This window comes from Gopherus evgoodei, chromosome 1, assembly GCF_007399415.2.
Source record: "Gopherus evgoodei ecotype Sinaloan lineage chromosome 1, rGopEvg1_v1.p, whole genome shotgun sequence".
Classification (NCBI taxonomy): Eukaryota; Metazoa; Chordata; order Testudines; family Testudinidae; genus Gopherus; species Gopherus evgoodei.
This window is the reverse complement of record NC_044322.1, coordinates 174,948,498-174,961,443: the sequence shown is the minus strand read 5'-3', so window position 1 is coordinate 174,961,443 and position 12,946 is coordinate 174,948,498. Positions and strand designations below refer to the sequence as shown.

At 40.1% G+C, this 12,946-nt stretch overlaps 1 protein-coding gene across 1 annotated transcript in view; it reads left to right on the top strand.

Moving 5' to 3' along the window:
• Positions 1-12,946, top strand: part of NCAM2 (neural cell adhesion molecule 2) — a 582,026-nt gene that overhangs the window by 558,264 nt on the left and 10,816 nt on the right. The window contains exons 16-17 of the mRNA XM_030579736.1: positions 3,127-3,331; positions 7,395-7,514. Of these exons, the coding sequence (XP_030435596.1) occupies positions 3,127-3,331; positions 7,395-7,514 (325 nt within the window). The remainder of the gene's footprint in view (positions 1-3,126; positions 3,332-7,394; positions 7,515-12,946) is intronic.

Sequence of the window (12,946 nt, the reverse complement as noted above, 5' to 3'; positions counted from 1 at the left end):
TCCCTGAGCCATCTTGCTAATGGAGCAATGATGGCTCCAGTAGGTGCCATGTTGTGGGTACATCTTACTGTCCCTTCAAAACTAAGCAATGTGTGCCTCGTCCTAACAACCATACATATAGATGATTGAATCTTGGCCATATCTTCCAACCAACACCTCACACCAAATCACTGCTCTTGGAACCATGTACTGCAGTCAGGCATGTAACATGTTCCCCATCCCTGCCAATGGTCAACTACATTAGTTATTGATTCTTCTGTGCTGTTCTGTAGGTACATGAGAAGGAAGAAGCTCCTTCCAGGAGATTAAGGACATAGTCATAAAAAAAAAAAAGACCTTATTTCAGCATGGATCTTTTTCTGAAAACTTGATATCAGATGAGACTTCAGTGATACATTGATTAATGTACAGTATCTTTCATTCCCCTGCATTCAGATCCTTTGTATCTGCATAATTTACTTACAAACATTCAAATGGGGGGAGGGGAGAGGCAGCTGAAAATGAAAGGGGACCATCTCTAACATAAAGAGGGAGACAAATATACATCAGTCAAATATTAATGACTCAGAAGATGTCTCTGCTAATCCTGAATCATAAACAATTGCCAGAATCTCCTTGTGCAAGACACCAGAGCTGCTGTAATAGGCATTTCCCTCAGATGGCTGGGTTTTTGTGATCAGGAAGAATTAATTATGCAGCCTCCTCAGTCACTAGGTGCCTGCTTTTCTTGCTGGCTGAGAGTTTGACAGTTATGAAAAAGACCTATAAAATGAGACTCTTTCCAGAGATGGGGGGGTGGGGTGGGTGGATGTTTGTTTTTTATAGGGCACAATTTCTGCTCAACAAAATTCTATAGGATGGTTCAAAACTGTATAGAAATGATCTCTTTTAATATTAAATTCTGTAGGTATTAGAGACATTTCTCTAGAACCTCAGTACATTCTATAGGACTCTGCTGGTTTCATTACTATTAACATCTATATTTTTCCATAAAATGAGTGTACCTTTCAGTCTTTTTGACAATCTGGATTATATTATTCAAAATATATTTGTATGTAAGGTACTCATTGACTGTACAGCATTTCAGAGTTACAGGGGTACTGTAGGTAAGGGCATGTCAGTCTTTATCTAATGTGTTCAGGTATCAGAAGTCACGCTTGGCAACATTTAACTTGGAAATTTTACATAAAAAATAAACAAACTAATTCATCTCAAATGTCAGGATTCCAAGACTGCTGGCAGGGACATTGCATAAATGATTCAGCTATGCAGTGTAGCTGTTATCTAGTGTTTTCCTTTATATGTTAAGCTTTTGGGGGAAAAGACTTCAAAGGGAAAAATACTGAATTCTGTTTTATTACATGATAAACTTCTAAATAATAGTGTTATAATAAAATAACCCATACAAAATGGCATGACATTGATTGCAACAGAATTAGAAAAACCCAGCTCCCTTTAAAACAGGAGTTTCCACTTTTCCTTTTTAGAGCTCCATAACATACATTAATGAAGCATATATTTGTGTTAAAATTATGCATTGATTTAGTATATACAGGCAACATCAACTTATTACAAAGCCCAGATACATTATATTTTAGTTAAGGAATTTAATTAAGCAAAAAATAGAAATCCATCAAAAAATTATGTGCTTTAACTAAATTTGGTCCAAAGTATACTGGCAGTGCTGGTGGGGGTAGAGACATGGAGAGAGAAAGTTAAAAGCACTGTCAAAATCTTTACCAGTTTGTGATTATACATTTTGCTCTCTGTCATCACAGCGCTTGTTTATACTACTATTGAACAAAATCCTGCCCTTAGTCTAGCAGCTGGGAGGGTACCAGTACTTTGCTGACTGGATATCTGGAACATCATCGCTAGGCAAGATAGCAAGCAACAACACACTGCTGTGTGCTATGTAGTACTCCCTTGTGTAATTTATTCATGGATTCTATCATGAGAAGCATAGCTATAGTCAATCTATGTATGGATTCTGTCACTGTCTAGAATACCCCTACCCATTTTTTGATCTAGATCTGTTCGCCCTCATGTTGTGAGCTATTGTGGAGGTGTTTTCCAACCTCAGAGGTCAGACACAATACCTCTTCCATACACAGATAAAACTTTCATTATGAGCTTCCTAAACCTGCCCCCCCCCACCACATCCTACCACCTAGTAGGTTTTAGTCTAAAATTCAATATATCCTGCATTTCTATTAAAAAGCCATTCTCCAGAGATGTGTACATCCAGAAATTAGCTTTGCCTTGGACTCTAGAATATAGGCAGATCCACTGCAAAATACTTTTTTCACAATTATTATTTTAAAAGTGTTTTTTTAAGGTGCAGGTGAGAACAAGACAAGGACCTGATCCTGCAAATATTTAAGACCATACATACCTTTTCTCATAGGAGTAGTCCTATTGACTTCTCTTAGGCTACTCGTGTGTAAATGTTTGCAGGATTAGGGCCCATGTTTACTTCCTTTAACACATTTCTTTCCATTTTAATTCAAATCTGGATTTTTAAGGGCAGAATACAGGTTTTAAAGCCTCCTCCTCAATGTAAAATAATCCTATTTAAGTATCTTTGCAATGTATGTGTTTTATTAAATGTTCAGTTTAAAGACTGAGTTTTGTATAATGTTTAAAATGTGTTTCCATGTTAACATTGTGATTCCTCAGTGTTGTGGAATTATATGATATAATGAATTATCAGTTAGATAACACGTTCTAAAAAGTGTCTTTATTTTTCAGCTAAGCATGTTCTCAAACACCTAAACATAATCTCAAAATCATCTATATTTTGGGGCTAAACTTTTTAATCCTCTAAACTTCTAATCTTTACTTTCATTTGCACATAGGCAACTCCACTTTTTAAGTCAAGGGAGTTACATGTGTAGAATTTGGTTCACAGGAAAACATTATAAACTAAAGCAATTATATATTTCGGACGATGCTCCTGCAGCAACTTATGTGCTTAATTTTAGGTGCGTTGCGTTGATTTAAAATGGGTTCCTTCGTGAGACTGGGGTTTCCTCTTTAGTCCAAGGTGTCCTTAAATTGTTGGGAAAAAGTTATTTTCCGATAGAGACTTTATTTACAAAATCTAACCTTTTCTTTGTTTTTAAGATACCCTTTTTAATGGCCTGGGGCTCGGTGCAGTCATTGGGCTAGGAGTAGCAGCCCTTTTGTTAATCCTTGTTGTGACTGACGTCAGCTGCTTCTTTGTACGGCAATGTGGATTGCTAATGTGCATCACTAGGAGAATTTGTGGGAAAAAGAGTGGCTCCAGTGGAAAGAGTAAAGAACTAGAAGAAGGAAAAGCTGCATACCTGTGAGTATCAATAATATATCTCAGGAAAAGGCTTAAAACAAAAATTTTGTCTGTCCAACACGTGTCTATTACCTTGGTGTTAAGTTTGCGATATGACAAAAGTCATGCTTCACAAGTTATTTCTACTACATGGGACAATCAATGAATCTTTATGTTATCCTGACGTTTGCACTGTAAGGCAACAATGGTGGTATATCAGATGTATGGTAACTGATGGCAAATGTTGCTTTTTAAAAGGATTTTATGAGCCCCTGTTTTGGCTATTTAAACTATTCTGCCATAAGAGGGACAAAATTCCTGAGTGATTAATATGCACAGGAACACATGGGAACAGATGATGGAGCCATTGTAGTTCCACACACACTCTGCTCATCCTGGAGCTCCTAATGCAGTGACCTGTGATGCCAAAATTCTGACTCCTGTACATCCTACAATATTGATGCCAATGAATAGCCCCAGGAAAAGAGACAAGGGCACACTGGCTTGTTGCGAAGTATGTGAAGAAACATTCTATCTTAACAAGTAGAACTAATTCTAGACAAGCTGAACAGCTGCTACCTCTGACATTTGACATTAAGCCTTTTGTGGGCATTTAAAAAAAATAGAAAGGAAAAAGGTTAGATGTTATAAGAAGGACATGGTGGAACTATAAATTAATACAAAGTGGGATTTTACTGTAATGGCTACTACAAATACTTGCTAAAAATAAAATAAGTGATTAAGAAAAAAAAAACATGCCAGAGGGGAAAAAGCCATATTAATTGGAGGTATATGAAGGAACAGTTCATTTACGTGGATGGAAATGTCCTTAAATGCTGAGAGATCCATGAAAGCTATGGAAGTCATCCATGTATTTCCTGGTCATATAAGTCAACGTTGCTTTGTGTTCCCAATTTTTACAGTTTCCAAAGCATTTGAAGGAGATAATACCCATAACTAACCCTCCTCCCATTTTTGAAATGTTTTCCTTCCTTGAATTTTAGATCTGAAAACATTCTTTCTCACCCAAGTCCACCTAGCATAATTGAGTAGACATGTAACAAATTCTACAAGTATACTATCTTTATGTGGCTTACAATAAGAGACAGTAATAGCATGGCTTTTTTCTATGAATGACACCAAATCTTCAAATTCAATAGATAGAACATCTAAAGACAGAACAGAGCTCTGATTTAGCAATTCATCCCTATTCAGCAAAGCTCTTAGGCTTGGGGATAAGTACTTGGCTAAATGGAGAGGGATTTAAGCATGTGCTTAGATAATTTCCTGAATCAGGACCTTAATGTGCTAAAATTTCAAATGTCACTGATAAGCATTTGATATCTAAGTAGCAAATCCAGATTCATTTTGATCAGTCAATATCTGATTTACCAACAATATGCAGCTTCCAGAAAATACAAAGCTGACCAGTAAGCCCATATAAAAGAGATTTCTGCTATGATTTCTTCAAGACCCTTTTCTGGTAGGCATGATGTCTTATTTATTTACATTTCTTTTTCTCTTGGAATGGTCTTGTGAGATGCAAATCTTGTCTTGTTGTTTTACGATCCCAGTCCTACATCCTTATTTCAGCATGTTTCAACACATCATATATAGTGTAATGCAGGACAATCTAAAATTTCCAGACAATCTTGAGCAGTCTCAATTTCCATTTATTTCACATCAACAAGGCATCTTAAAATAAGACATTGGATGTTTGCATATTTTTCAGTGGGGCAGGTATTTTTTTAAATTACATTTGATTTCTGAGAAATGTATTGCCAAGAACTATGTTCCGTATATACTGGTTGTAGAAATATAGGCCATGCAGAATTTACAAGGCAACTAAGATAGAACTAAAGTAAGGTGTTTCCTGCAACAAGTATTTTTTTCTGCATTGTGTATATACATTGTTTCTTTATAAATGAAGAGCACATTCTGCATGCATTCTGCTTTCTAATAAAATCATATTTTCTAGGATTTGGATATATACAAATTTTTCATTCGGAATAAGATTCTAAATATATAGGATAAAATCAGTAGAAATTATAAGACCCTTCATCAATCTCATTATGATCCATAATTGTTCCACATTCTTGAAGTAGGCCTCATTCTAATGTGTGCCTATATGAAAAGGGTGGCAATTAGCTAGCTCCTAATTAGCACTCAATGTTTCCTAAATTGATCACTTCCAGTTGATGCCTTAAAAAATAAATGTTTGATTAATTTAAATGCATTGCAAATTGAATGTCATTTTCACAAGTATATGAACACTGGTTAAGCATCATTTTTACAGAATGCAAAGGGCTGTTGAGCATTATTGTAACACAGAGATCCCTAGCTGGTCAATATGGTCTATATGTTTTCTACACTCCCTTTACCTGTGCATAGCTGGTAGGAAAGAAGGACTCTTTCTGAGAATATCTAGTCACTAAGTGTTAGTTAGAAGTCTTTATCCATATTGCAGATAGATAGATAAGAGCATTTGTAAAGTCTCTGTATAAGAATTATATTTTTGGTAACAATATAGAAATATAAGACACGAGGTAAGCTAAGACATATCCTTTGTCATGGGACCCAGGCTAAGCTCAGGGAGCTAGCATCAGGCTGATTTCTGGACTGCAACAGGTCTAGAAATCAGATTGTTAAAGATGAGGGATTGCCCACCTATATGTCAGTTGTCCTGAGTTTTCTTCATTCAAATGATTACAGTTCCTAGCAGGGGCAGCTCCAGGCACCAGCACAGCAAGCATGTGCCTGGGGCTGCAAGCCACGGGGGGCGGCCTGCTAGTCGCTGTGAGGGTGGCAGGCAGGTGGCTTTTGACGGCACGCCTGTGGGAGGTCCGCCGGTCCCGTGGCTTCTGTGGCAATTCAGTGACGGGGACGCTGAATCTGCGTGACTAGCGGACCTCCCGCAGGTGTGCCGCCGAAAGCCGCCTGCCTGCCGTGCTTGGGATGGCAAAAAACATAGAGCCGGCCCTGGTTCCTAGGAACCTGATTCAGTATGTCATGTCAAGGAGACAAAAGGGATGTTTGTTTGTTCTTCCTGTATTGGAAGATCACAACATTTTTGGGTACACAATGATTTGCACTTCTAACATAGAAAAATGTATTATACCTCTACCTCGATATAACACTGTCCTCGGGAGCCAAAAAATCTTACCACGTTATAGGTGAAAACACGTTATATTGAACTTGCTTTGATACACCAGAGTGTGTAGCCAGAGTGCCCCCCCGGAGCACTGCTTTACCGCATTATATTCGTGTTATATCGGGTTGTGTTATATTGAGGTAGAGGTGTAGTTACTAATTAGCATTATTTTCTGTATTGCTGTAGCGATTCAATGCTCTGGCCCAGATTGAGGCCACATTGTACTGGACACTGCTAGAGTGCAGATCGAGCAACCACCCCTGCTCACAAATTGCTTAGAATTCATTGTCTGATTTAATGGGGAAAAAAAATCAGTAGTTTAAGGGTGGGGAGTCTTCATCTGTTCATAAACAAGGGAAGTGTGAGGTAGAAAATATATGTATATATATTTCAAGATCATTTAAATGTTTGGTGGGAGCTATTCAGGTCTCATGAGTAAGGGCCAGATTTTCATTTTGCACTAAGCCTTCTTTACATTGCTACAGCAGTGGCGAGAAGCCATAAAATTCCCATAGCTTTATATTTATACCCACTTTAAGGCTCAATACCCTGCCAGAGTGTTGTAAAGGGGCCATAGTGCAAATAACAATCAAGCCCTATGTTTTACTTATTGCTTCTGCTGAGGTCAATAAAGGTTTTTTGCCTGCGAGAAGCTATCCATTTATTATGTACTCATAAACAAATGGTCTTTTGAGATTTTATGGTATGCATACATGCTTTTAGGCCAGATAAGCAGCTGCAGTGACTGAATGCTTTGAAAGCTGTAAGAAATCAGGAGCAAAACTGTTGAATGCATTTCAGTGTTAATCATTGGTAATTGGTTTTGCTGTTTCTTCACTGACTTTCTGAAAGGAGGGATCGTGGTCATTAATAAAGTGTAATGTATTCTGATACCATAATGATGGAGGTTAAGACTCTTTTAATATTTTTTAGGAAAGATGGATCAAAAGAGCCAATAGTGGAAATGAGAACAGAGGATGAAAGAATTACCAATCATGAAGACGGGAGTCCAGTAAATGAGCCAAATGAAACAACACCACTCACAGAACCTGAGTATGTAGCCTGGTATTCCTAACAGTTTTTCAATAACTATGCACTGTCTGATTAGAATGAGCAGATTTTCAGCTGTGTGGAAGAAAAAAAAGTAGCAGAGAAGCATTGTGGGATATGCTGGTACGCTCTGTTTATCAGGGTATTTTTTTCTAGCAGTGACAAATTCAGGAAGAAGTGAGCGTCTCCATCCCTTTACCAATCACTTGCCTAACCCACAGCACAACATAAGCTGTGGACTGTCCAGCCCTGCCCTGCTGCTGTGAGATGGGAGGGGGCAGTAGTAATTTCAGACCCCTGCCTTTCTTTTCATTGCTTCTAGCACTGAGGGTGGGAAGAGCTAGGAAAATTGCATGCCACATTCAGTTTCCTGTTGCCCAGTGGTCCTAGAGATACACTCCAAATGAATGCTGTCTGCCCAAGCTGCATCTTAATGCTGCTTGTGTGCCCTCTGTGAACGTAGGGCTTCTCTGGTTATCCCCATCATCCCACCCCACACATACTCTACAGTTGTGTAAGTCAGAGCCCAGATGTCTGTGCAAGGCCATTTGATATAGCTGGTGGAACTGTGCTCAGATACTGGCTCCTCTGCCGAGTTGCTCACTTCACACCCCTCAGCTCTATTGCTGGAAGCTGCATGCTGAGGAGCAACTGAAGGAGCTTTCCACGATGGTTACAAAGACCTCACAGTCTGTGGTGGGTTCAAGAATCAAGGGGATGTCGCAAGGTTGCTGGCCATTTGAAGGGAAAATGGGGCCTCAGTGCATCTGTTCCAAGATCCGCTCAGTTCCCCAGATGGGTAGCAATGAATGAGTTAATTAAGTCAGGCCAGGTCTGGGGATGTAAGAGAGGAATAGAGAGACGCATGGTGTAGTCTCTAGGGAAGGCACCTGAAGTACGAGCCTAATATTTGAGCTAGGAGTGTTGGCAGAACAAAAGCCTGGGGAGTTTAGCTGCCTGGAGAAGAGCGGTGAGTGCTGCGACAGGGGGTAAGAATGGCTCCTGCAGGAAGTAAAAAGGTCTATTTGATTATATGCTACCTCTGGGGATGAGGACTAGGGACTCCTAATCCCAGGAGAGAGACTGAACCCGGCTCCAGGGAAGAAGATTAATGGGCTCCTGACTCAAAGAGAGAGGAGAGTGAGGAGTTTTAGTGAGAGTCAGAGGCTGGAGCAGGGAGAAGGTACAGACAAGCCTTGCATCTTCTCCACTTGCTCAGAGAGCAGGACAAGACAGTCCCTTAGGGAAGAGGGGCTGGACCCAGCTGGAGTCTGGACAGAATGTATTTGAAGCCATATAAAGTAGAACTTCAGCAGGGGACTTTTGTCTCATACCTTCTGGATTGTATGGAGCTCTTTAAGGGGCCCCATCCCAGATGGGGAAATTGAAGCAGGGCATTGCAGAGCTATGCTTTGCCAGCAGGAGGTTCTCTGGAGGCAGTTGCCTCATTACAGGGGAGAAGAGCCATTAGCTCCATAGAATCCAAAACTCTGAATTCTGATGGGCACCAGATTCTGGCCTCTGTTCTACCTATTATAGCCAATAGGGCAAATTCAGTGGAGCAGCACTGTTGCTATTGCCGTTTTAAATAATCTCTTCAAGATATGTGTAGAGTGTGTGACTTGTTTTATGGTAGATCACAAATAAGTGTGACACTATTCAAAGTCAGCCACTGAGTTTTCATTGTGATGGGTATTTGTGATGTGCATATCTTTTTCTTCTCTTGAAGATTGGGTTTACTTGTGAAAATTGACTGATATTTAAACAGCTATAATGGCAGCATAATTACTGGTACTGGGGCCCTAACCATGTGAATCTAAGAAAGACAGATCAATTACTAGACATTCATCCAGAAAGTAATGGCCTGTAAGTCTCAAAGTTGGATCTATATTTATGGAAGAAGAGGCTGAGCCAAAGCCTCTGTGATCTTTGGCTGAATGAGAGCAAAAAAATCTCTCCCTGCTGTGCAAAGACCCTTAAATAGTAAATGGTGTGGAAACAAAAACCAGTAAACTGAATATTTCTAAAGAAAATAAAATAAGTTTTGTAAAGGAAAGCAAGTTCTTGGTTGCTGTCTGTTTCTGAAAATACAGAAAAGGCTTCTTACTTGCCATCACGTAGAACTGCAAAATGTAAGAGTCCCTACACAATCAGGGAAGCTCCGGTGCTACTGACTGCCACTGATGTTTGTGGAGAAATGCTGGGGGATTCTAATGAGAATTAATGTATGTTTCTTTTTTAAATAATGTGTCTGAAGAGTTCAAGCTTCAGTTAATAGGCCAGCTATAAAAAAGAGTGTATACTTGGCATTCAGCTGGATAACTTAACTGATATATCCAGCAATATTATTTTATTCGTCCACTGCAATACAGATTTAATTTTTGGGAAGAGCTGAGATACTACAGTGAGGAGTGCTATAGATAACCCATACCTATCTAGATAATCAGTTTCTGTTGGGAATACATCAGTGAAAAGCTTTCAATACAAAACAACTGCAGCAGAATTTATCATTGGATAATTCTGTGTTCCTGAATCGTGTTATGGCATAACTGTGTAACTATATAATATTACTGCAGTTGTAGAGCATTACTGTGATGAGCATTATAGAAATGCTTAAGATAGAACACAATTGATGGGACTTCATCAACAATATGCTGACAGTATAAACTAATGTGGAGAGTACATACCGTTACACAAAACCCATCATATAAGCTTAGTATACTGGGACATACTAGCAGCCATTAATGACAGAAGAGCCAAATTGCATGAACATCTGAAGACTACAGTAAAAATTGTTTGACTAGATCTTTGAGCCCAGCTGAGCTGCACTCTGCACAAAACATGATGTGAAAGAATTAAAGGTTACTTCATGCTCATCCCCGAGCCTGGGGTTGATTGGGAGCTGGTTTGGTCTCCGGCCCAAGTTAGAGCACCCATAAGGAAGCTCTAACCTCCTCTGGCTGCAATGACCCCCAGTGGGTCATTTGGTAGCCTGGAATAGCTGCAGCAAAGGGACACTCTAGGCACAGCCCTGTCCTCTTACCATTATCTCCTATACAAAAGGTAAGGTTCAAGGGACTGGCATAGATCCAGCTGCACTGTATCAACCTGCCTAGAACTTGGAGGGAGGAGCACATATTGCAGGAGAGAATAGTTTGGAAGGGGAGCCAGAAGTCAGTCCTTGCCCATGGCTAGGATGCTAGCCACAGGTGCAATATCTCTGTAAATAGTTCCCTTTATAAAGAGGTGTTTAATTGTAGAAACATGGATTCCTCTCATATATTACACAGCACATGATGTGTGAAATATGGTGGCAGTCAGTCTAATGAGACCCACAGCAAGTAAGAGAGGGATTGGCAGGTAAACAATGCAGTGCTTAGAAATACAGCTAACAGATAGCATGGAGAGACTCAGGCCTGACATGCATAAGCAAGTTGCAGCAGGAATTGTCTTTATACAGAGCAGACCATGGGGGACAAAGATGAGAAATGAAGGTAAAGCTTTTTTACTTTTTCATTTCAGAGGGTGGGGAGGGGAAGGATGGAGAGTTAGCACACAGTAAGCTGCACACTGACTGACCATGTCGATCCTGCTATTGCAAAGTAAAAGATCCGTACTGTGCTTTGGTCTAGACCTGCCTCAAACAGGACTAGCTCAAACAGGACAGCTCTCAAACAGGAGTAGATCAAATCACACTAGGGAACTTTCAGTGTGCGGTACCAGGGTCCACACAGCCAGCTAGTGCACTGTAGATTTGTACCCTGGCTTGCTGTTCACTAACTCTCCATCTAGAGTAGTGGTTCTAAACCAGGGGTATGTGTACCCCTGGGGTACACAGTGCTCTTCCATGGGGTATACAACTCATCTAGATATTTGCCTAGTTTTACAACAGGCTACATAAAAAGCACTAGCAAAGTCAGTACAAACTAAAATTTCACAGACAATTGTTTATTTGTATTTCTCTATATACCGTACATTGAAATGTAGGTACAATATTTATATTCCAATTAGTTCATTTTATAATTATATAGTAAAATGAGAAAGTCAGTAACTTTTCCGTAACAGTGTACTGTGACAACTTTGTATTTCTATATCTGATTTTGTAAGTATTTCAGTGAGGTGAAACTTGGAGGTACACAAGACCAGTCAGACTGTTGAAAGGGGTACAGTAGTCTGGAAAGGTTGAAAGCCACTGATCTAAACAAGCCCATTGCTGCAAAGAATAATGCATGAAACACTGAGACAGCTGATAAAGGTGTCTTGAGTACTCTGATCCCAGACAGAATGAAACTGTGAAGCAAAATTGTTTGAGATTATTACTCCAGTTTCTGAGAAATGGACTGTCTGGAGGACTAGAACTCTGAAAGGTGCATTTTGTAAGGTAGTGCATACCTCACACTCGGCCCAGACACAATGTCTTATAATGCAGCAGAACTCAAATGATTCAGCACCAAATGGGAATTTGAGCACAAGAGGTCTTCCCTCTGAGTACCCACAAACCAGTAGGAAAGCAGAGTCCGCAAGAAAAACAACCAAGAGCCTGATAGCAAAGGCAAAGAGGCAGGAAGGGATCCATACCTGGCAGTGTTGGATTGTTGAAATACACACTCTAAGGGACTACGTAATAGCCAAACACAGATGCTGATGGGTTGGAGAATCAAGACTCTGCTTCCAATGTGGGGTGCCCTGCTGGAGGAACAATCACAGTACACTGAAGCAGTTAAGAGAATAATAAGCTAAGCAGGCTGCCTGCTACTACAAAGGCGCCTAGGACCTGAAGCCACTATACATAGATGAGGAGGTCTGGGTCCAACCATCAAATAGCCACTCAAAGTAATAGCACAAGGCAACAGTCAAGACTACAGGGGGACACCAATCATATGTGGTACCTACAGACTCAGGACAGCGATGGAGCCAAAACCAATGATAATTGCAGAGTAGCAGCAGCAGACAGACAGCACATCAGAGAGAGGCCTGGCCACAGCCAGGACAGAAAGGATATATAGAAGAGCTTCAGCCATCAGCTCACTTCGTGCAGGAGAGTCACAAGAATTGAGTTATATGAATAACAGGACACAATCCAACAGAATGCAAACAGCTTCAGGGTGGAAGCAAGTCCCCTGCCAACAGCAGTAACACAAACCAGTGAGAGACTGGTTTGAAAACCAGACAACTTAAAGGACTATGAAGCCTAACAGGCTGCAATGGACTGGCAGTAAAGGACATGTCCTTAGGGTGGGTTCCATACTAATAACCTCTGGTCCAAGCGAGTCAGCACATGCTTGCACAAAAGCACAACAACAAATCTTAAAGAAAAGATGTAGCAACCTACATGGAAATTGAAGGAAGGAGCTCAGGTTGCAGAAATGAAGAATTTGGAGGAACCACCTAGAACTCAGTCTGTCATGGCTATAATGCTAGCTGAAGTTACAATA